The 25719-nt window shown below is 41.2% G+C and overlaps 1 protein-coding gene across 1 annotated transcript; it reads right to left on the bottom strand.

The window, feature by feature from the left end:
- Positions 1 to 657: 657 nt before the first annotated feature.
- PER2 (period circadian regulator 2) lies at positions 658 to 17995 on the bottom strand. The gene is given in 22 exon segments (XM_033150228.1): positions 658 to 1453; positions 1455 to 1559; positions 1866 to 2016; positions 3007 to 3196; positions 3296 to 3482; positions 3983 to 4827; positions 5538 to 5798; positions 6021 to 6221; positions 6710 to 6828; positions 6944 to 7100; positions 7375 to 7477; positions 7670 to 7804; positions 8582 to 8687; positions 9884 to 10037; positions 10676 to 10782; positions 12328 to 12406; positions 12502 to 12638; positions 13343 to 13394; positions 14689 to 14890; positions 15840 to 15961; positions 16527 to 16681; positions 17577 to 17995. Coding segments are annotated over 22 exon segments (3837 nt in total). The 5' UTR covers positions 17801 to 17995; the 3' UTR covers positions 658 to 1408.
- Positions 17996 to 25719: the final 7724 nt, after the last annotated feature.

Genomic DNA, 25719 nt, shown 5'->3' on the forward strand with positions numbered 1-25719 from the left:
CAGTCCTAGTTAGATAAAAGTTATTTTTATCCCATGACTAACTCCTGAAACCAGCTCCGCTATTCAGCAACAAACAGCATTTTCTATACAGTACTAACACTTCAATCTTTGGAAGTTAACTTTAGGGGCACAAATAACAAAAATGATAAATCTAAAAAAGCCTGAAAATGAACTGAATGAAGTTACGGATATCAGATGTACATTAAGGCTCCAGTTACAGATGGTTTTCTAATATAATTTTATACCATTCTCCACACCACAAGAGGCCACAATGCTAATGATATATAGTCAATGTAGTATAGTTAAAGTGACTACTGGGTCAGTGGAGAGGAAATTGCCTGTAATCCAGCAGGTAAAAGAGTGCAAGTTGTTTGAGAAGGCAAAGAGGAGGGGCAATGAAAAGCTGAAATGTGTTCTGGTCATGTTGAGCCATGCTTCCTCAGTGGTGGACTCCTTCACTTAACTTATCCTCTTATTTAAATACTGTAACTCAACCTTCTATATGCAGTCATTGCAACTCCCAGATTTTTCTTCATTATAATGCCAGCTAAACCAGTCTGAAGATTAGTTTCTCCCGTTTGGGAAAATAGCTCCTTTGGTGCAGAATGCCAACCTTCAAGGGGTAATTTTGTTTTTTGGATACTAGCAATTGTTTGTATGTTTCTCTGCAAGACTGTTTCTGAACTGACAATTACTGATGGCTGATAAAATACGGGAATTCGTGGGAACAAACATCAATTACAACATTTAACAAACAAGTCACTGATGCATATTTTAAGAATAATTTATTATAATTTTGGATCATAGATCATTGAAAAATAGGATAGGGATGGTTAGACGCTGGTGTGGGATGGGTGGGCTACCAGGGATTTTTTCATGCATACAACCTTTTTTTAAGCTAAACAAATTACTGGATATTTTAGAAAGGTGAACTTATTTGAGTTGCTTTTAACAACAGTAAGTATCAGAATACTGATGGGATTGGGTGACGTTAGGTTTGGGAAACAGGCATGATTTTATCTGCTAACCTGAAATTCATTCAAAATATTCAAAACTATAAAATATGCCATATATTTCTAAATTATGTGTCACTGAAAAAAGCAGTCTGAAAGGAATTTTTAGGATGGCACAATATTTTGTGAAATTATTTGCTGTATCCATTCAGGCTCTGAGTATATCCTCCATAGTTTTAAATAATGGGTATTTTACTTCTTCAGCAATGACTGGTTGAGGGATGCAGCCTTTCAAAGAGATTAATCACAAATGACTTTTTTCTAGAACAAAAAATCCATTTGCTTTATATAAAATTAGATCCATTTCACAAGAAACAAACTTAAAAACCCTGAAGATCTAATGATGTACTGCAATAGTTAGAAAGCAGACCATGTTCAAAATGGATCTTCATGGATTAAACATTTTCACTGTTGACTTGGTTCAATGTAGTTGAGCTATTCCTCCCCAATGGCTTCATTCATTTCATTAAACTCCATTTTATGGATTTCTTCTTCATCTTGTGCATACAATCTGCTGTTAACATTTTCTTCACAATAAATACACTCCTTCAAAAAAGAAAAAAAGGGAAAAAAAACAACAAGAAAAAAGTAACTTATATTTCTTCCCTCAGTGGTATCTTGTAGTTTGACATGTTACTACAAATACCCAACAGTATGAATTTCAAAAGCGTCTCCCATACTATGTCTGAAATCTTGTGCACACAAACCTGGGAGGAAGCCCAGTTAAAATACAATGTGACTTGATTCTGCAAAAACATGGTTAGGGTTATACTGCAAATATGGTTCTGAGTGCTCCAACTCTGTGAAGTTAATGCTTTTATACTGAAAGAAGAAATAACCATTGAAACATACCAAATTAGTAACGGCCCCTGGTAGTCCACCCTTCTGAATCCATGGATGCACTTCAAGTAGCTCTCTCTTTTGCTCCTCAGTAAATTTTGGCTGGAACTTCTGCATTTGTTTCAGTTTCAGTATGTCGTCTTCTAAAACAGTTTCCAAGTTTCTGAAGTAAAATATACAAACAAACAAAACCCTTTCAGGTCTTCAACTACCCGAACATGCAGACTTTATAAATAGTTGCTTACTCTGGAGCTCAGGCTTCCTGCCATTGCAGGTATTATGCCAAGCACCCAAATGCCAAATTCCATTTTGTCTGAGAAGGTAAATTAAGTTGAGGGAACTAGGAGAAGATCATCTTTAGTACATTTGCTAAGGCCACATCTGCACTAGACATTTAAAGCACTATTATACCACTTAAACAGTTGTAGCTTCCCCAAAAGAATCCTGGGAGCTGTAGTTTGTTAAGACTGCTGAGAGTTGTTAGTTGACCCCTATTTCCATTAGAGAGCTACAGTTTCAGAGCAGTTTAACAATCAACCCCTCTTCCCAGGAAATTCTATCAATTGTGGCTCCTGAGTCTCTCTTAACAACTCTCAGGACCCTAAACTGCAAAAAGTCAGCCCCTACATTCATGTAACACAGATCCTGCATGTTTTGACCATTGGAAGACTGTTATATGCCAAAGCATAGGGAAGTATACGGATATCCTTCGAAAAACAAAAAACAAAAACAAAAACTGATTGTCAGCTATGTTGGGTGAATGGAACTGATTATCAAGAATTAACAACAGCTTACAATTGCTGAGTATGTAAAAAGAGAATCAAAGATTTCAGGTGTTGGTGTGGACTTTCATGTTATAAAAAATACTTCAAGAAAAGTATGGTTATGAATGGAAAATATATATATGAAAAATTATTGGCATTTGAAATTGACACTAACTCACTTCATTGTAAAGAGGATGGTTTTTCTATTTTATTATATTTCTGTATATTATATTTCTACTTGTTAATTAAGTTTGGTTAAATTGGAGGAAAGAGGCAACAGAAAGAAGTTCTGAGAAATGAAATCTTTTAGTGCTATTTCTAGTGTACATCTACTTGAAGTAGCAGTTCACAGTGAAAGCTGCTTCAAGTCTCAACTAACGTTGAATTACCGGGAGGGTATCTGGTAAGTCATCATAACAGTGTCATCTGTGTTTGCCATCAACCGCCAAATGGGATCCTGGAGGACATATTTAATGAACTGCTCATTTTCTTCCAGTTTTGATTCCTTTGTTTTCTGATTGTTTTCCGATGAGTCAATGCTCCCAAAATATTTGCTGGTACGACTTGTTTCACTACTTCCTTCAGAAACAACAAGAAAAAAGATGTGCTTTTAATTATGGAGAACAGAGTTTTCATTGAAATAGCCTCATGATTTCTTAACCGTGCACATGATGTTACCTGTTCCACTGCCTGATATGCCACATCCATTTGAAACTGAGCCTAAGGACTCAGCAGCTGCTGAAACACCACTTCCTGACAAAGCAGACCCAGTGCCTGAACTTGCATCTTCCTGGAGTAAAATATCAAGTAAATCACTAGATACAGAGAAGGCATCGCTATTTTGAACTTCCATTGGTGATCCAACCTAAACAATGAAAGAACAAAACCACACAAAAACAAACTGTCAATTTGAAAGGTATTTTTTTGTTGTTTATAACTCTCCAGTTCCTAATCTAAGATTATGCAACAACAAGATGATGATGTATTAAATTTATATATCACCCTATATCTGTAGGTATCAGGATGGCTCACAGGATAAAACAAGAGCTTGAGATTCATTTATAGTTGGCTGTTTTATTATGGTTTTAGTGTTTTTTAAAAGCTTTAAATTATTTCGCATTGTGTCTTTTTGTCTGTACTGTAAAATGCCCAAGATTTTCTTTACATTGGGCAACACATAAATTTAATAAATCTAATATTAACTAGTACAAATCTTCCCAAGGAACATTCAAAATTTGAAATTGTTTTAAAATGGAATTGTTTAAAAATGTAGCTTATTGAAAGAGCTCTCCATGTGCATAATTAGATAAAAATGTTGTTTTCCCCCAGACAGGTATTTTCCAGGAAGTTACAGAGAATGCTTACAGGGGAAGATGCTTTTTTATTGCAGTCATCTGAGCTCATGGGTTTGCTTGTCGCCCCTCCATCAATTAAAGTTCCATGGCTTCTTAGTGTACCAGCAGCACCACTTTCAGCCACTTTGGGCATTTCTTCTAATTGCAGAAGGTTCAACTGTAGAGGAGAACTGCACCTGGACTGGAACAATGGTGGTGAGGCTTGACCTTGTGGGCCAGGAGACTGTGGAGTGCATGAACGGGATTGCTCATTTCGAGATTCCACAACAGCAGTCTTTTCCCTCCCTGCCAGTGGATTATAGTGGAACGGTTGAGGCGGGAATGTGTTTGAGGCAGTGAATGGAGGCTGTGCTGCAAACACTGCTTGGGAAGAGAAAGAAGGCTGAGCAGGAAAGCTAGGTGGATCAGGATAAACTGCTTGAGGGATCCCATTGTTCGCTGGAGGATACATGTAGTTGGGGAGTACAAGTGCTACCACTGGAGTCATCAGAGGGTTGGGAAACTGTGATAATGGCAAGTGACACGGATTTCCCGAGTCCTGCGATTCACTGAAAGCAGAAAGAGGCGCTTCAGGACCTTGTGGCACAGTTCCTGTTGGTGGAAAAACTGGAAGTGGGTATGTAGACATAACTGTAGGAAAAGGCATTCCTGGATAACTTGCTTGAGAAGTATCTGACGGAGACCAGGCTGTGCTATTTGGGACAAGCCGGGGAAACCTGTGTGGAGGTTTCGTACCAGAAGTTGTGCTGTCTGAAGAATTGTGTGGCTTCTGTCGTTTTGGCTTAGATTTCCTGTTCTTCCCATTTTTCTTCCAAGACTGATCTATTCCAGAGCCATGTCGTGGTCCATGAACACCTGGAGAGAAAGGCAGAAAATCTATTTAACAATGCACCTAACTTTAAAAAAGGGTGACGTCAATACTCAAGCACATCTTTGGACCCAAAAGCTATTTCCTGTAAATTCTAGATATGTGGAAACTGGCTACTGCTTATAAGCAGACAAGAGACACTATGCACACATTTAGAGAGACATTCTTTTCTTCACAGTTACCAGGTCTGAACTGGTATTTAAATGAGGTTCCAGTTCTAAGCTGTGGGGAGCCCCAACTCAAATCATGTCACTTCCACCATCTCATTAATCCTCTGTATTCAACATGTTATGGCAAACCTCTAAGCTAGAAGAACAGCACAATCCTATGCATGCTTGCTCAGAAGTAAGCCTCACTGTACCCAGTGAGCCTTGCTCCCCAACATGTATGTTTAGGAAAGAAATTACCTTCATTCTTTTGCACACTGTAGCAAATCATGTCCTCTTTAAGTCACGGAGAAGGGGAAAACGAAGCATCACTGACGATGTGAGTTTAATCCCACATCCACCTGCTTAATACTTCTAAGGTTGCATAGAGTTTCTGGAGCAACCAATTGTCAGCCAACTACAATTTGATTTGATAGTAAAACTGAACTAAGCACCCTGAACTGCCTATGCACATTTGCAACATGTCTAATTGACAATGGGTTTCTTTCATTCAGATAGTGTTATGAGGCTATAAACAAAGAGAGCCGTACCACGGTTACCAGGATGTCCTTTGGGTCTTTCTTGAAAGTAGTAACTGCAATTATATTGAAAAATATGGAACCTTTTGATTTCTTTACATTTGGTCAGAAAGCTCTGCTCTTCTTTTTGTGTATGCACTGCAAGGACTTCCTTTGTAAGTCCCAATTTCTTAAATGACTCTTTTTCTTGATTCTTTTGAGTAGTGGTAGATTGTGGAGCAATAAGCTGACTCTCCATGGGTTCTGTTCCACTGGGACCATCTTCTATTGTTTCTAAAAACAAACAAACAACAAACAAACATTTAGGGGAAACAAAGTGAAATGTTGATCTCATTTTCATCTGATCAGAATTTGTTCTTCCAAATTCCCAAATTTGTTCTTCTAAATCTGTCTTCCCATGGTTCACTTCTACATAAAAGAGAGCACACAGTCATTCTTAAAATCTGATTTATAAAAGTCTACATTCCTCTCAGAAACTGTAAAGCAGTACTGTACCTAATTCAGGCTGTGTTTTTTTGTCTCCAACATGAACTATGGTGCTGCTGTAGCTGCACTGACTGGTTAAAGATACAACACTCTCTGGCTTGCCAGGCAAAGTTAAAGAAGTTAAGTGAGCACCAACAACAGCAGAAGCATTCGATTTCTCAGGTATCTCCAACTCCGCAGGACCTATGTGGGATTTTGACAGCACACTTTCTTCTCAAATACCAACATATAACAACACAGAGATACACACACACACAAAGAAAAGAAGAAGAAACGTGTAAATGTAAGTTTCTCAAGACAAAATAAATATGACGGCAAGTGAAGCATACAGCTCAGGTCTAACTAAATTGCTTTGAGGAGTCAAACAGAGTTCCCACCCCTACTTAACATGACAAGTGATACTGACTGATAAGTTTTTATACAGTGCATTATTAGTGGAAGCAGTGGAGGCTGGTCTGTTAGGCAAATGGGGCACTGCTCCACCAACCTCAGTCTGCCCTCAGCCAGCCCCCACCTGCCTGTCTTCTTACTTGTTTACAACCAGTCAGGGAATGACTGTGCCTGTCATTGGCTCTGGTGCCACCTGCTGTTGGTCTCCATGCCTTCCACCCCATCAGGCACCAGCCACCACTGAGTGGGACTTACTTCTGAATAAACATGCATAGGATTGCATTACAAATTCGGTTAACAGTAAATACCTGTGGGTGTTTTAATGTCATGCCTTTTCTCTCTAAGCATATCAGAATTCAGCGAAGCAGCATTCGAGGAAGGCTGTGATTTCTTCACTGCATCACCTGCACTGCAGCTTTCCAAATACCTACAAGTCAAAGCAAAAAAAAAACCTTGGTTAAAAACACACCCCCTGATCTTCTTAAAAATAAAGTTGCCAGTTCCATATAGCCATTGCTTTACTGGAGTGGAATGTTGTTCACCTGATAACACTGTCTAAACAGCTGATCTGCTGATAGGAATAAACAGGTTGCTCTCCCCAAGCCAGTTCTTCTGCAGCCAAACTTCTCTGACAAGCCATTCCAACAGCATCATTTTCTGCTGGCTGAGTAGCACTTTCCACGTGGTCACTGGATTTCTCTGTGTAACACAAACATCCCAAGAATGTTTATATATGGACCTTTCAAAAGCCAGGGAGCTGCTGAACACAATCCTGGGAACATAGGTGGGGGTTTTAAGTATGAGCATGTGAGAGTTTCCAGTCTACAGCAAAGCTGTTTGTGCAAAATGACAACTACAAACAGGGCTGGGTTGTGTGCATTTGACCACACACTGTAGGCAAGGTAGTCCTGGTTAAAGCTAAACTATTGGAGTTATTCCAAAATTTGATTTCAGATAAACTTGGCTATCATACCTGCATATTTTTTCTCACTTTCAAGCTTCGATCTGGAATTGACGAAGACGTGCTCTTTACTTTTGGACTCATGTCCATCTTTACAAATACCTTGAGATGAGTTCTAGAGTGAAGATTTCAAACAAACAAACAAACAAACAAACAAACAAGTTACTGAAAAACTTACAGTAAGTTGCTGATTGGGGTGAATGAAGAAGGTATTAGACTTCAGTGGCTCATGTTTTTAACAGAAAAAAACCCAGGGTCAATTTCCCATTAGACCGAAACTATTAAGATAATATAATGAAAATCTTACAGGCTTGGGTATCCTCTGGGTATCTTCATTATTGTTCCCATTGCTGTCACTGGATGAAGCCACACTCATTAGGTGCTCATGTGATCCATTGCTTCCCAAACTTCCATAGCCACTAGAGCCACTGTTATGTACAGGCTAAATATAAATACACACACATTTTTAACAGAAAAGAAAATGACTAGCTGGAGTCTATATAATGCATATATTCTGCATACTATAACTAGTAAGAATCAACCAAGCAATCAAGCAGTTCAAGAATCAACCAAGGTATCAAGCAAGTCGAGTAGTTTTTCCTCATATTCAAAAAATAATTTTAGAATTGCACCTAGAATCATCTTCACAGACACAACCTCCTGTATAGGTGGACAATGATTGCAGGGATATATTTCCATGATAAAACAGGATAACAGGATAAGCCAACATTCTAGTTAAGAGAATGAATGTCATTTTGCAAATCACCTGCAGCATAGGTGGCATTGCACACCTGGGAAAATGCAAGTACTATTAACAAGTCCATGCTCCAGAACAGAAATGGGGCAAAGATTGAGTCAGCATACCCATAAAACCCCAGTTGTTCTAGTTTATGGTGATGTAATCCCACTAATTTCAAGGTGAGCAGTCTAGTTTTAGTATCGCCTGAGCATTCTTGTCCATAAACCTACAGTCAACAGAACTGCTGAAGTGAATAATACTGCAGTGGCTGAAGTAATGAGAAATTTCTTAAATAATTGAGAAAAGAAACCCAATGTTAATTTCTAGGTCAGAATTCTAAGAGCAAGTATCTAAATACTTTGTAAGCCTACATTACTTTGGGACAAAAAACTATGAACATTTCACCTTATAACAGGCTTCTAGAGGAGACCCCAGAGGTTTAGGTAAATTTAGATTTAAAACACAGTAAGGATAGTGTACCTGTAATAATAACCGATATATTTGCTCTGTAATTTCTCGGATGGGTGGGTGAAGGATTTTTTCTTCTGCGCACTGACGTGTAAACACATCTTCGTTCAAGGGACCACTGTAAAAATCATTAATAACATCTAGAATATGACAAATGCATTTGTTTCAGTTATATCAGCCCTTGTTTTTCTATTGCATCTACAAACTTTTAAACTAATAAAATATTCAGGCTTACTCACTCCAAACATGACTTCTTCATTCTGAAGTAATTCTTGACAAGATTGGAAAGATCTGCAGCACTTACAAGTTTCTTGTTAAAAGCATTTACTTTATAGCACATATTTAAAAGAGCAATTTGATTTTTTTTCCTGTGTACCCTCCCCGCTCAACAAATCTATGTTCAGAAATATGGTTGCAAATAGATTCCATTTTCTTATGTTTGAAATTTCCACGCTCTACACATTTGACAAAAGTCTCCATAATTACCAGTACTAAATACACAGAAGCAAAAACCACAGAACTATCCCAAATGTAGTCAGATATTATCCAATTATCACTGGTAAAGCATTTCTGAGCAGTGGCCATAATGTATAGCAATTATTATCACATGAATGTTCTACATTGAATGGAGGTGGTTTTTGCTACTACTAATATGAAAGCCAGCAACTGTTAGTAGAAAGGTTTTCCAAAAGTTGTGAAATATCCACATCATAGGGGCAGTAGATGTTTCAATCATTTAATTGGCACACTGCCATTTTGCAACTGCATGAATGACTTTTAAGTAAGAACAACAGGTTCAGGAGCCTGAACTGGATTGGGACCCTGGCAGGGAGTGGAGAGTGGCATTAATGGAGGATTTAATCCTTTGTCCCCGAATCTGGATCAGGTCCTCTGCACTTGCTATTTTGTGCTTAAAGAAAGGTGCCAATTAATACCAGCAGAAGCGTTTCTTCAATGCAAATAGCAGATGAGCCCTCCCACCTCAGATCAGGACTGCACTTGGAGTGGGAGGAAGGGTTAAAGTCCTCCTTATATCTGCCAGTGTCCTGAACCAGAATGGGCGCTCCACAACTGTTATTTACTTTTTAAATAATTTCTGGTTATATAATGGAACCTCTGTTTTCGAAGATGTGTAGATCAGCTCTTAAAGAATTTTTTTGGGGGTGGGGGGTAGTAGCATTTCCAATAGGTTGTTGCTACTCAGATAGTTGTGGAAATCAGGTTTCCACATTATTCTTTTCAGTATTTAAGAGACCAATCTCAAATAATTCATGACACAAAAACCTTCAGTTTTATTACCACTTATTTACTTACGTTCTAACTTTGTGTCTTCCAATTATAAAAGAAATCTTTCGACTCCAGGGATTGATGAAACTGGACCAGCTAGTATCCAGAGTTATGTATTCACCATTTCTGGTGCAGAACCTGATTGGTGAATAATCAAACGGCTGTCCACCGCACTGAAGAACTAACAAAAAAAATATTGATTCAAATTTCAGATTTTACTGTATAAATATTTACAATTTCTCATTTTAAATGATCCAAGTATTTGTAATTCTCAAGATTTCACATTGAAACATTTAAATAAAGGTATCAAAATTAAATTTGCTTGAGAACTGAAGACTACTGAAAATTCACAGCTAAGCATTACTCTATTTTAAAATGCTTCCTTGATTATTAATCTTATCTATTTCTGAGTGTGGTGGAGGAATTTGTGGTGGTCTTAACATTAACATGCAATCAAATGGGGATGTGGGTGTATAAGAGTCAGTGAATAATGTGAAAACACCAGATGTTCTTAAAGTTTCAGAACTAAGCAGATGTAGACTTGGATGGGAGACCCATGTACAACTTAAAACAGTAATTTTTTTCAGAAGAAAAACAAAAGTATTGGAACAAAAGATATGGGTGCACTAATGACATATTACTCCTAATTTAATATGATCTAGCTCGTGATACTCGAGTCTACAATTAACAGTGTGTGTATGTTTTTATGATCTAATAATCAGAACTGATTACAAGTTACCAAAAACTATATGAGGATCCCTCATTCTTTATTGCCCCCAACCTTCATGAAAAACACACTATGCAAAAGGAGTCACCTACTTTTTTTGTGAATTGCTATCATTAAAGGTCTGTCACTTGGATGAAGATGCACTAAGACAGGAGTTCCAATTAAGTCCTGAGGCAAGTATCCCAACAAAGGCACCGCTCTAAAAACAATACAGTAAAAGGTCATTTACAGACTTTGTTGAAATAAAATCAGAATAAATGTTTGGACTTGTATCAGGTTTAGTTCTGCAAACCAATACGCGGATTCAGGTAGGTAGCCGTGTTGGTCTGATGTAGTTGAAATAAAAATAAAAAATTGTCCAGTAGCACCTTATAGACCAAATAAGTTTGTTCTGGTATAAGCTTTTTGTGTGCATGCACACTTCTTCCGATACAGATAAGTATTATTATGTAATATTTACGGCACTCTTTTCTGTGCTAATTGTCAGGACGTAAGAGGCAATTATGAAGCATTAAACCTCCGAAAAGTCTAGTAACTCTAGCAGTTGTGGTCACCTGTGATAAACAAAGTGGTTTGCCAGGTGGGGCAGAACTACTACATTGGCTTCATGGCAGGAGAGTCTCTCTTGCTTATTGGGGGGCAGGAGAGATGGCAGGGAGGTGAGCACCAGGGCCGTCTTAAAGGGATCGGCCGCCCTGGTGCGATGATCCCTCGGCGCCCCCGGCGGGCTGCCTCTCCGTCCACCTCCCTCCTGCGCTGCCCGCCCCTCGGAAGGGGGGGTGGGCGAGCGGGGGATGAGGGGCTTTGCGCACCCTTCCCAGCACTCCAGCTGGGGCTCCGGAGGGCGGCCGGCTTGCAGCTCGCCCGCCCGCCTGCCCGTGGGGGCTGGGGCGGGTTGGGGAGGGGGCGCCCAGTATGCCGGTGGGCTTGCGGGGGCGCCCCTGGGGGGCCGGCGCCCTGGTGCGCCACGCCACCCAGCCCCTATGACGAGACGGCCCTGGTGAGCACAGCAAACACACTGATGCCTAAAAAAAAGCAAGATTCTTGGGGACTTACAGTGCAGACAAAAATGTACTATACAAAACAGAAGCAGCTCACTGGGTGGGGTGGAGTCAGTATGCCAACTTCCTGGCAGGTGGGTTGCAGCTGCTTATCAGTAGCGGGTGAGGTAGTGGGGAGGTTGGTTGGCATGGTGAAAATGCACCGTCAGGAGCACCATATTGACTATGCCAGTAGATTTACACCACACCAACCTTTTCCCTGCCTCACCTTTCTCCCTCCTGGTAAGCAAGAGTGACCCACCTACAGGGAAGATGGCGTAGTAGCTCTGTCCTACCCAGCAAGCTGCTAGTGTTCATCTTCCCCCTTTTCCTACATAGAACAAGGTATCAAAATAAGATTAAGTTATGCAATTTCAGTATGAGTAAATAAAGAAAAAAAGGAGTTAAGAGGTCATCCTAGAAATGTATCCCATCAAAACATTTCAAGAAAATGGGCATCAGAAAGACCTCTCCTGTCCCTAATGCAATACGGGTCAAACATGAATCAAATTCACAACTAGATTCACCAAGGTGTTTTTTTTTATAAAAAAAAATCCTCATTATTTAAACAACTGCAAAGGTATCCCACCAAGGACATTTCACTATATTCACACACCAATACCGTACTTCCTATCTATTTTTGCATTTTAGTCAATACTACAGCTAAATACATAGCCATGCATATCATAGTTTTAGTAGTTCACCTTTCATCTACATCTTGGAACAAACAACTTGGGGTGTGTGTAGTTGTAAATATCCTTTTATTAGAAGGAATTCTGGGTGCTGAAAGGAAAAAAAGGACAAGGTTTGTAGAACTAGAGCATTTATATGAACAAGATGCTTTATTTCAAGCACAAAAATAATTGCTGTATTATTACCTTCATAACCAGAGTGGACCTTTTCTGCAAGCAACACACAACAAAGCTGATCATCTTCATCTTGTACTTTGATAAGGTATGGAGTCATACGAAATGGGTGGTAGCAGATCTCACTAGTATGCTCCTCTTTCCCTGCACTAAAAATTAAAAGAAATAACAGTTGAGTTCTTATAGTTTGCATAGCCCCCAAGCAGAATAAGATATTTGGTAGCTGAATCTAAGCGATGGGCTTTCGACTAAAGGGCTACATGCTACTTCCATGCACATATGGGGACTCTTAAACCCTCCTTACTAAAGCATTCTCTGAAAAATCACCAGTGAAAATTTGAGAGACTCTCCAAGGTGACACTCTAGGAAGTGCAAGGAACATGGAATATTTTCCATGACCATGTATGTGCAAGGGCCATTAGGCCTTATTATGCGAGAAGCAATACGTACAGTAGTGGCCAGTGAGGCGGTGAAGGTGGGACTCTGTTGCTGTTCTCCTGGTTTCCTAACACAGGAGTCACTGTTGCTTACCGAGAGGGGAGGGGGAGGGGGAGGGGTAAGTCATGGGGAGAGAGACGTGGAGTCAACCCCCTCTTCACTCTCTTGGTAAGCAACCCACTGTGTTGGGAAGCTGGGAGAGCCCACCTGCACCACCTCACTTGCCACTACTGAATATGCAACAGTCTAGAAACTGCTTTTTGTGGTGACATCTTAAACTGTAAGGTCTATTCAGCTTTTACTGAGGATTCTGGACTTCATCTTCGTAAGTCGGCTAAGCCACATACCAATGAACATAAATAGATTGAAGCAAAACATCTGTTAGTCCCCAGGCTGACTTAAAAATTTGCCTCACCTGATGCGGCAGAAAAAAGACTTTTCCTCCATGCACTCCTGGGTGGTAGACTCTATAAAAATATAAAAGTATGAAAATGACTTTATAATCTACAGTAACAGGATGAAGTGTATACTCTGAAAGTCAGAAAGATGTCCTCTGTAATTACTCAGCTGAAAACAATGCAAACAGTAACTGGCAGAGAAAGGTGCCTTTCTTCTTGTTATTTTAGTGCAGTTAAGAGAACTCTACATTGTGTTTGCACCAAACTAATTTACTGGTATCTAATACTAGATGTAATTGTAAAAATAGGTTTTCAAAGCTATAAGAGAAAATTCGTATTTTAAAAATTGGAAGCTCCTCCCTGTTCAAAGTTGCTGTCTCTCACTATCTCTCAGGGCACCAGAAGACTGGGAAGTAACGGCATGAAGGTTGTTGTTCTATTCTGAACAATACAGTTTTAAAAGCTGGACAGAGTATATTCACATCAACGGTATGACACTCCAGTGAAGAGACTGGAATAATATCAAAAGTAAGGTCGTTTTGCCAAAGAATTGAACCGAAGTATGCACAAAACCGGGGCGCAGGTGGCGCTGTGGTCTAAACCACAGAGACTAGGGCTTGCCAATCAAAAGGTTGGCAGTTCGAATTCCTGCAATGGGGTGAGCTCCCGTTGCTCGGTCCCTGCTCCTGCCAACTTAGCAGTTCGAAAGCATGTCAAAGTGCAAGTAGATAAATAGGTACTGCTCCGGCAGGAAGGTAAATGGTGTTTTTGTGCACTGCTCTGGTTCGCCATAAGTGACTTAGTCATGCTGGCCACATGACCCAGAAGCTGTACGTCAGCTCCCTCGGCCAATAAAGCGAGATGAGCGCTGCAACCCCAGAGTCTGCGACTGGACCCAACGGTCAGGGGTACCTTTACCTTTATGCACAAAACCAACAAAAATTCTTCTGGGACCTTAAAAACTAATACACTTACTGTAACAAAAGCTTTCTTCACCCAGAGTCCACCTTGTCAGACAAACAACTCAATGAAGTAAGCTCAGCCCCATAAAAGCTTCTGCCACAATAATTTTGTTCATTTTTTTTTAAAGGTACCACAAGGCTCCTTGTTGATTTTGCAGCAACAGGCATACACAGTGACCTCTCTGGAGGATGTAAGTACAGTGCTTAATCATCCTATTAGCCAGATGAAATGAGACAAAACAGATCAGAATATAAAAGATTTGTATCTAATAGTTATAAATGACTGTGCCAATTAAAAATAGCAAAATGCTAAAGAAACTGCAATTAAGCAAGACATATCCTAATGGCTCAAAATGCTCAAATGTGCCCCCCCAACTGCTCAACAATTTAAACACACTTACCAACTCCATTGCAAATAGTCCAGGATGGCAATCTGTATGGAGTAGTAGAGCTGTAGAACACACTGACATCCTGAGGTGCCAGAAACTCCACAAATTTGGCATTTTTAAATACATCTTTCTTACAGTGGAGAATAGAGGCAGCTTGATCGGAGATGTACAGAATTTTCCCAGTAGCCAAAGAAACAGCTACAGCAAACATATCCTTTAAAAAAAAAACCACAATAAAGCACCCAATACATAGTAAGTCAAAACTAGTTTAGTCAGGGAAAATGTTAAAAAGAAGTTTTGTGAGTTACAAATATTCTAAAGTAATGAGACATGGTAGGTTTACATTTTTTCTTGTTAAGAGTATTAGTATTTACTTGCATATTTATCAATGATTTTGTAACAAAAATCTGGCAGTTGTAATCTAAAGCATATTTTCTTAGATGCCACACCAGAAGAGTAACGACATATAAGATTGTGTGGGATACTCCAAGCAGTCATCAATACACAATCTTCTTTGCCTCTTCTCCTTCTTGCAGATTGCCTTTGCACTTGTCTGCGGCAGACTTCCCATTTACTTAGAAAGAATAGGTTCCCATGGCTTACTCTTGACTCTTAACTATGGTTACACAATTATGAATGTTGGGTCTAATTAGCCCCAAGTGTTTTTCAAATGCCACAGAATTTCCTCTGGAAGCACTCAAAAGGCTGCAAAATAGTGCAAGATGGAAATTCAGAGATCCCCCGTATATCATTGAAATTAGACCAAGATGACAGATGTATGCTTTACCTTGGAAGGCAGTGGTTTTCTAGATTTTATTTTTCATTTCGTACAATGTTATCCTGCCTTTCCTCCCAAAAGTTGAAAGCAGCATGGGGATCTGGGTTCCTCACCCCAATGTAACACAAACTGTGTGTAGAAGACAGGCTGCCCTGGGGTCATCAGTGATCTTCACAGGCAAGAGGGAATTTGAACCTACATTTCATAGACCAGGTTTAACACTTCAACCACCACACCACACTGTCTGTCACGTAACATGGTGTATGCTGTTATTCGACTTAGAAATATAGAAGCTGTGATTATTAACAACCGTGAATTTCTGCAACTCCCAGTTCAGTCTTTTAAAAAATCATTTGTGCATGTGTTCATGGGCAAGGATACTCACTGCATTCTTCATGATGTATTCTGTAGTAATGTTTTCAACATCTTCCACAGTATAGGACAATACATCAAGGCCACAAGGATAGCTTTCATTAGACATCAACAACTGGTAATATTCTTCATTGGCTACAGGAGAACAAAGTTTATATTTTGAATAACACTGTTTAAATTAAATCATATTATGTAAAAATACATGGTAGTCTAATTAGAACAGAAAAGTAGCTCAGGAGTGTGCATTCTACCATCAAGGTTTCCAGTGGCTTAAACAAACATTAAGAAAAGACAACCCCTTCTATATATCTTCAGGTTGCTAAGCAGGTAGAGGGTAATACTCTCCCCCACCTTGGGTTATGACATCAGGTCTCAGGTGGCAGGTAAGGTAAGAGAGAGTGAATGTGTCTAAACATGCAAGTGGTATCTTGTTTTAGAGCAGTTAATTTGAAATTTTTACTCTGCAATGCTTTCACACAGTTCATCTGCAATACATGAAACAAGTCTCACCCTAGTATTTTAGCTGAAGAAAGTAAAAACCAAGAAGAGGAAGGTTATGACAAATAAAATGTTCCAGAAATCCAACCTGCATACTAAGAGACACAGTTATTAATTCAGAATCTCTCTTGCTGCTTCCTACTGTAATTCAACAATGAAGTTTAAATTTCACTGATTCAACAGAAAGGTCTGATATAGTTACCTCTAACTTGCTTAATGCTTCCAAGTGCATACTTCAGAGTTGCCAGGATACTAGGTTTGCCTTTGATCCTTTTATCAGGAGGAAGATACCTTTTTAATTCCTGCAATGTTTTAATTAGTTCCTTCTGGGTTTTAGATTTAGATGATAGTTCGCTGCTAGACAACATGAACAAAAACAATTCTGGTTTAAATGTAGCTTTGTATTCTGCAAAGCGCAAGTTCTTAATGTTTATTACTTAAAAGAGCAAAATGATTAATTGCATGTAGAATGGGTATACATTGCTCTTAAGACAACTGAGATTTATAATTATTTCTTCCTTACATGAACTGTTTGTTCATATAAGGATCTAAAAAATTGTGGTATGATCATTCATAATTTACTGTTATTTAATAAAAAAGATTACTTGAGAGCAGACCCAATGAAATTAATGGACAAGACTAATTTAGGTCTCTTTATTTCAATGGGTGAAATGCAACTGCAGCAGTTGCTAGTGCAACACAATTCTTGTAGTAGAAGCCCTATTCTTAATGTAGTAGGGATGCTCTCATGGGATTTCACAGGTCAGTCTGACTTCCTATGAGATCTCATGACAGCATCCCTACTGGTCCCAGAACCAGCACATCAAACAGGCCTTGCCTGAGAAGCAAGGTAGAGAGCTTAAAAGTTATTTTGGTGCCTGGTAACCTGAGAGGACACAGAGTGAAAAAAGCATTCAAACTCTGGCCTTGCTTTCTGTTCAGCATGCCGGCTCTGGTCCCTCCTCACTGTTCACGGCAGCCCAACTCCAAGAGAAACATGATTTTGACTATAGGTGACTTTTGCGTATACACTTTACCCTTGGAACTGAACCCCCTCATAAGATGTGAGCATATTACATCTCAAGTTAGGACTTAAAAACCACCAACACTCTCAGTATCTCCATATAAATGACTGATGAGTGGGGTATATCCAAGGCACCATATTGGATGATTCTGTAGCTACATTAGTGCAAATTACATATACACACACACACTCATTCATACAACCAGAATGACTGTGTAGCATCATTACCTTTTAAGGCAGTCTAAAGATTCCATAATCATAGTTGCTTCTTTCCCATTTTCTTCACCCTCGTTGCTATGTGAATCATGCCCACTGGAGTAATTTTCACTTGCATAATTTGCACTGGATCCACCATTCATTTCAATATCTTCCTGAAGGGCATCCAAATTTTGTTCATTCTTCATCTGAATATCCATGTTTTCTGCATTTGCCATTTCCAAATAGTCACTCATTCTGAGCAAAGAACTTCAGGGTCAATGACTGTTATAAAATATTTTCAAAGAGTTCAAATTGTTTTATAGTTCAGAATCCAGCTCCTCAGTTATAGAACAGAACACCCGTACTTAGCGCTAGCTGCCATACAGTTCTGATATTTTTAAAGCCATCTTTGTTATCAGTATTCAGCATTTTCAAATTTCACATCTGAGTTCGCCTAGGAAGAAGAAAAACATTTGTTGAATAAGCATGCAAAGAACTACTGGTTGAATCTAGATGAAGTTAGTCACACTTTGATCACATTGAAGTCAGCAGATCTTAAGTGTATCCAACCTATTTTTATTTGCATTCCTCAAGAGAAATAAAGTGATGTATCAGATATGTTAAATTGCCCCTAGTTATACCTAAGAACAAAGGCTGCATGCCTACCAGGTACAGTAGTACCTCTGGTTACGAACTTAATTCATTCGGGAGGTCCGTTTGTAACCTGAAACCGTTCTTAATGGCGCCTCCCGCTGCTGCTGTGCCGCCGGCGCGGGGCAAAGTTCGCAACTGGGAGCATCTATTTCTCGGTTAGCGGAGCTAGTAACCTGAAGCATTTGTAAGGAGGATGGTATGTAACACAAGGTTCCACTGTACTGTTCATCACAACCATCATTAACTGACAGTGCAAAGCTGTGCACGTTTGCTCAGAAATAGGTCCTATTTAGTTCAAAGGGCTTTCCTTCAGGTAAGTGGGTATGGCAACTTTTGCCAACCTGCACCCCCCAGATGTTTTGTACTACAACTCATGCACGACCTTACTAGTTGGGGCTGAAGTGAGTTGTAATCCAAAATATCTGGGGGGAACCAGGTCAGCAAATGCTGGTATACAGAATTGCACTCACAGTTTGCCAATAGTCTTCAACAGCAGACACATCTTTCCATCTCATAACCATCTTCAGATTCTCACAACAGATACTATAAGAATTAATTGGCTTGTTGCTATGTTACTTAGTAATTAGGCCTTTTTGGCAATGAAAACCAGTCTGTCATAGGTATGTGCCATGCGTTTACATAATAGCTTAAGGAAAAAATGTTTTCACTGACTCAGCTATGAGCAAGCTATATTTGTTACTAAAATCATCTTTGCACATAAAGAGGTCTATGACCAATCCTCTACTTGTCCTTTCTATCATATGCTTCTGTATGTTCAACATATGCTTAAATGAAAAGCTGTCAAGAAACACCAATACTGTAACATTTGTTTTCAAAAGATAACCATTCTTACAAAAAGGAAGCTGAAAGGTTAAATTAAAGATGTTATTTGACCTGCCCCTAATCTGACACATTAACCCCTTAATTATATTGGATTTCAGTGTAAAGTCTTGTCTAAATGACAAAACAAGAGGGCTCCACAAATTCTGACAAAACTGAGAAAGCAAGTGTTCTATACATTAAGGCCAACACATTTAAATATGACAAGAGTGGGAAACTAGGGAGAGAAAAAACTGATTGAGGATAAGGGACATTGCAGAGAAGTTGAATGAGTTCTTTGCATCTGCCTTCTCTTCAGAAGAAGTCATTATTTCAGGAATGGTATCTGAAGAACAGAGTGAAACAGTGACAAGAGATGAAATTCTCAGACTTAGCAACAAAACTAAGAATTAGAAAGTCACAAGACAGGGTGTCTTGGAAAGGACAGACAAATTACCTTAAAGATAATATGCATACACACAGAGAGAGCGCATACACATATAGCAGAACAAACCTCACAAAAAAGAAGAATCAGCATGGATTTTGCAAAGCATAGTCCTGCCTCACCAAACTTTTCAGTTCTTTGCCAGGGTCAACAAGCATGTGGATGGGAATTATTTGGCAGACATTCTAGTCATGGACTTTCAAACCTTGCATTAGACCAAGGTTTTCATCAAAAAATTCTGAGTCCTCTTATGGTTCACTATCATCTTACAATTGGGGAAGCAATGATAAAGCAACTTTCCCCGCCTTTCAGAACCAACACCACTGATAAAACCAACTCTGTATTACAAAAAAAACACATGAATCCTAAGTCAGGCAACCGAAAAGGACCTCTAACTAGCAGGCTTTTAATGGGAAATCAATAGGGGGGGGGGGAAATAGCAGACTGCACCAGTGGTTTATTATGAAAACCACATGCCTCAGGCCAGGGCCTTGTTAGCTTGTATGAAAACCCAACCCTGGTCAGAACAGCTTCAATTCCATCATCAGAAAAAATAAATCAAATGCAGGGCCAAGTACAGATATTCTCAAGTATTCTGCCACCTTGCTATGGGCCACTTGAATGGACCTCGTAGACCTGAGAACCTCTATTGCAGAGCATGACATGATTGCCTCCTTTTGATTCAGGATACATGAATCCTGAAGTATAGGGGGCAGGGGAAAAAATAAGAGCACTGGGAGACAGGAACAGAAGAATTGCCAACAAAAATAGGTAAGATGTCATACAAGTTTACTGAAGTTGCTGAAAATATCACCTTTTAGTCTTTAACAGAATAAGTTTTGTTTAGCCCAAAAGCCCATCATTTGCTCCCCATTTTGTACTAGAGCTGACCACCATCTTAAAAGTTTCCAGTTCCACCTTTGTCTTTCTACTACTAAAGAACTCAAAATTCTACTCCTGTGTTTCATAAAAAACAGCAAGGTTCTTCCTTGTAATTCCAGGCCACAAGTACTGTTACATAATTGACTGTGTCAGAGGCACACAAACAGTAAGCATGCTTAAAGGAACACAGCAGAAACTTGAAATATCATTTGTCTCACCTAGTTTCAACTCCACCTATCAACCGCTATAAATGATGTATCCATTAGAGCTCCAATCCTATGCATATCTACTTGGGGAAAAACCTTATCAATAAAGCGAAAGTTACTTCTGTATAGGATTACAGTGGTACCTATGGTTAAGTACTTAATTCGTTCCAGAGCTCCGTTCTTAACCTGAAGCACCACTTTAGCTAATGGGACCTCCCGCTGCGCCACCAGAGCACGATTTCTGTTCTTTTCCTGAAGCAAAGTTCTTAACCTGAAGCATTATTTCTGGATAGCGGAGTCTGTAACCTGAAGCGTATGTAACCCGAGGTACCACTGTAGACTACAGTACAAGTTCTTAAATGTATTTTACATCACTGGGAAGGCTGCAGCAGGTGTTTTCCTTGCAAATAACATTCTGAAATCCCAAACCAATGAGAATTACTCAACACAGTATTTCTTGAAGTACTAGACTGCTGCATTACAATGAGGCATTACATGTAATGTAATGAGGCATTACAAATAGCGGGGGAGAGAAGACAAGCAAAATGCGAAGGAGATCGTGAAAGATACAGGAAATTGAATGCAGATTTCCAAAGAATAGCAAGGAGAGACAAGAGGGCCTTTCTAAACGAGCAATGCAAAGAAATAGAGGAAAATAACAGAATGGGAAAAACCAGAGATTTATTCAAGAAAATTGGAGATATGAAAGGAACATTTCGTACAAAGATTACCACAATTAAGGACAAAAGTGGAAAGGACCTAACAGAAGCAGAAGACATCAAGAAGAGGTGGCAAGAATACACAGAGGAATTATACCAGAAAGATATGGAGGTCTCATACACCCCAGGTAATGTGGTTGCTGACCTTGAGCCAGACATCCTGGAGAGTGAAGTCAAATGGGCCTTAGAAAGCCTTGCTAACAACAAGGCCAGTGGAAGTGATGATATTCCAGCTGAACTATTTAAATTTTTAAAAGAGGATGCTGTTAAGGTGCTGCACTCAATATGCCAGCAAGTTTGGAAAACTCAGCAGTGGCCAGAGGATTGGAGAAGATCAGTCTTCATCCCAATCCCAAAGAAGGGCAGTGCCAAAGAATGCTCCAACTACCGCACAATTGCACTCATTTCACACGCTAGCAAGGTTATGCTTAAAATTCTACAAGGCAGGCTTAAGCAGTATGTGGACCGAGAACTCCCAGAAGTGCAAGCTGGATTTCGAAGGGGCAGAGGAACCAGAGACCAAATTGCAAACATGCGCTGGATTATGGAGAAAGCCAGAGAGTTCCAGAAAAACATCTACTTCTGCTTCATTGATTATGCAAAAGCATTTGACTGTGTCGACCACAGCAAACTATGGAAAGTTCTTAAAGAAATGGGAGTGCCGGATCACCTCATTTGCCTCCTGAGAAATCTCTATGTGGGACAAGAAGCTACAGTCAGAACTGGATATGGAACAACTGATTGGTTCAAAATTGGGAAAGGAGTACGACAAGGCTGTATATTGTCTCCCTGCTTATTTAACTTATATGCAGAATTCATCATGCAAAAGGCTGGACTGGATGAATCCCCAACCGGAATTAAGATTGCCGGAAAAAATATCAACAACCTCAGATATGCTGATGATACTACCTTGATGGCAGAAAGTGAGGAAGAATTAAAGAACCTTTTAATGAGGGTGAAAGAGGAGAGCGCAAAATATGGTCTGAAGCTCAACATCAAAAAAACTAAGATCATGGCCACTGGTCCCATCACCTCCTGGCAAATAGAAGGGGAAGAAATGGAGGCAGTGAGAGATTTCACTTTCTTGGGTTCCACGATCATTGCAGATGGTGACAGCAGTCACGAAATTAGAAGACGCCTGCTTCTTGGGAGAAAAGCAATGACAAACCTATACAGCATCTTAAAAAGCAAAGACATCACCTTGCCGACAAAGGTCCGTATAGTTAAAGCTATGGTTTTCCCAGTAGTAATGTACGGAAGTGAGAGCTGGACCATAAAGAAGGCTGATCGCCGTAGAATTGATGCTTTTGAATTATGGTGCTGGAGGAGACTCTTGAGAGTCCCATGGACTGCAAGAAGATCAAACCTATCCATTCTCAAAGAAATCAGCCCTGAGTACTCACTAGAAGGACAGATCCTGAAGTTGAGGCTCCAGTACTTTGGCCACCTCATGAGAAGAGAAGAATCCCTAGAAAAGACCCTGATGCTGGGAAAGATGGAGGGCACAAGGAGAAGGGGACGACAGAGGATGAGATGGTTGGACAGTGTTCTCGAAGCTACTAACATGAGTTTGGCCAAACTGCGAGAGGCAGTGAAGGATAGGCGTGCCTGGCGTGCTCTGGTCCATGGGGTCACGAAGAGTCGGACACGACTGAACGACTGAACAACAACAACAGACTGCTGCACATCTACTAGTATCAGGATGTTTTAATATTTTAAAGATGAGAGTGACATAAAAGTTTACTATCCAAACTAGTTTAAGAAAGCAAAATTATAAAATCTTTTGAGAAAGCAAAAGATATAACTTGCCATTCCTTCTCAACAATGCCCATTTACTTATGCTGCCCATACACCTATGAATATAACAGGTGTACTACTCTGAATTTACCAGAGGAGTACTAAAAGATGAAATACAGTACTGTATCACTTTTGTAATCTACAAAACTATTAAAAATCCAGACCAATTTAACCACTATCTAAAATGATAGCCATTCAGCATCAGCAAGCATTTGCATAATCAATCATAAAACTAGGGACTTGTTGATAAAGACACAACTAATCTCAGTTACATCACATCATCCGGCAATGAACCTGGGAGACGGAGGCGGGTGCGTACAAAATTAACAAGACATGCAACCAGCCAACGGGGAAAGTTTACAGCACCTAGAATTAAAAACACATCTTGGCTCACTGAAAGCGCAAGTGAAGCATTAAGTGCAAACAATTATTCTATCCTACGACCTAACACGAGGCTCAAAGGATTAGAGAAAACCACCCTGGCAACCCCTGCGCAGCTTACCTGACAGCTCGCCTCCACCGCCGCCGCCCCCCCCCCCAACAACGCACAAAGCGTGTAGTACTGCCTTCAACGGAGCCTATGCAGAGTTTGGCCACGACTGCAACACGGAAAGTAGCCCAGTGACCCAGCGGTGGCGAAAGCGATCCGGCAGTGCCAGTCACTTACAACCCCCGGCCTATAGGAACCAACTCCGAGGGGCCTTCGCCCCCCCCCCCCGATAAAATATTTGACGGGGCCGCCCCCTCCTCATGTTGATGGACATTGCGGCCATTCAAACGCTGTTCGCGCACCACGTCATGTGATCGATTATGCGGAACGGGGCTCACCTGCCCGCCCCTCCCAATGTTTTATTCAAGTTGGCACCCCAAGAAGCTCGCTCCGGTGCGTGCGTTTCAGGAGGAGTGCAGCCTTATTATTAGCAGCACAGATTTACACCACCCAGGCACACGCGAGGCCACGTCTTAAAAACTTCCGCTGCATCGCGATCCCCACGTGTCCTTCGGCCGCCGCCACACACACACACCCTCCCCGTCACCGGGGGGTCGCAAAAGCACCGCAGCCACATTATCTGCTACTTCATACCGCCGCTTTTAATGCCCAAGCACCTCGTTTCCTTTAATCCCATTTAAAAAGAGAAAAGAAAGAGGACCCCCCACCACCACACAACGAAACGCCTCAGAATAAGAGGAAACGTGGGAACCTCCTCCTCCAGGTTCCTATGAGTTAAGCCCCCTCCATCCCACGGATAGATAGGCAGGAGACAACCCCCCCCCCCCCCACGAAACCAAACCAACTCAGGCATTTTCTCCCGCGCACAAAAGCAGCCTCGGCTCCACCGGCGTTGCCCCGTCCCGCCGCCCCTTTCCTTTCCTCCCGCAAGGAAGGGGGTGTGACCGGCGGGAAAAGGCCAGGCCTCCCCACCCCCTAAACACCACCAGCATCGCTTGCTTACCCTGAACGAGGCTCCCGCAGCCCCCGCTCCAGCCCCGGCGGTGGCGACGGGCGCGAGCAGCGGCTGAAGCCGCCGGTTATACAACGAGTGACGCTGCCTGCCTCGAAAGGGCTCCGCGGGGGCGGAAACGGGGATGGCGAAGAACGGGAGCGGGCGGCAGTCCTCCCTTCGCCCACCCCTTCTGCTCGGTTGCTTCCCTCGTTTCTCCCCTCAGCGGCTCGCGGCTCACTCGCCGCCGCCGCCGCCGCCTCCTTTTCCCGGGAAGCGGTCCCCGCCTCCGCTTCCCCTCAGAGCCCGGCAAACTCCGGGCTTCATACCGTCAGAAACGTGACCGTGTCTGAGAGGGCCCGCTCGGGCAGGCGGCGATTGGCTGACGCGATGCCACATCTGCATAGCGGGTGGGCCGCGCCGCCGTTCGGGGAGCCTCCATTGGCCGCGGCGGACGCCACTCGAGTTGCATAAGCCTCACGTGTGACTCCATGTTTCCTCGGCAAGTAGAAGCGGCGGCGGATGGAGCGATGTTGTTTCTCGGTGCAGCGGCTGGTCGCCTTCTCTCCTTCTCCGGCTCGCTTCAGCCTTCGCCCAAGGAAGGGGTGGCTTCACGGAGGAGCCCGGGGAAGGGGACGGCCGGCCGGCGTCCTGAATTGCCGGCGCCCTAGGCTTAGGAGGACGTTTCTCGCGTGTGTCTGGAGGGTTAGCGGGGAGAAGCTACCCCAAAGAGACAGCAAATCTGGGGTGTCATGAAAGGGCAGCTTGGGCTGGCCCTGAGAGTCTGCCTTCTCTCTGTGCGAGGGAAACAGCCGGGCAGGTGGTGTTCCTCTGATAAGCAGTGGGGTGGCCCTGATTTAAATAGCCCACATGACGCCACTGCTTTAAACATTAAAAAGCACCATAGCGTGGTATGTTGTTATTATATATTAATTTATACCCCTTCTTGTTCCCTGATGGGACTCAAGTCACCTTACATGTATCCAGAAGAAACCAATAAAAATGTAGAAAAAAAGCACTTAAACATTGGTAGATTATAGATACTGTAGATAGTTTTAATTCTGTTAAAACCATGCAAATAGTTACAATAAAAAGCATGACACCAGCCCTTTCATTAAAAGCAGTCAGTTCCCCAAAGCTTGTTGAAACAAAGTCCTCATCTGTCCGCAGAAGGACAACGAGCAATTGAATGTTGGGCTTTTCTACATT

This window comes from Lacerta agilis, chromosome 5, assembly GCF_009819535.1.
Source record: "Lacerta agilis isolate rLacAgi1 chromosome 5, rLacAgi1.pri, whole genome shotgun sequence".
Taxonomy (NCBI): domain Eukaryota; kingdom Metazoa; phylum Chordata; class Lepidosauria; order Squamata; family Lacertidae; genus Lacerta; species Lacerta agilis.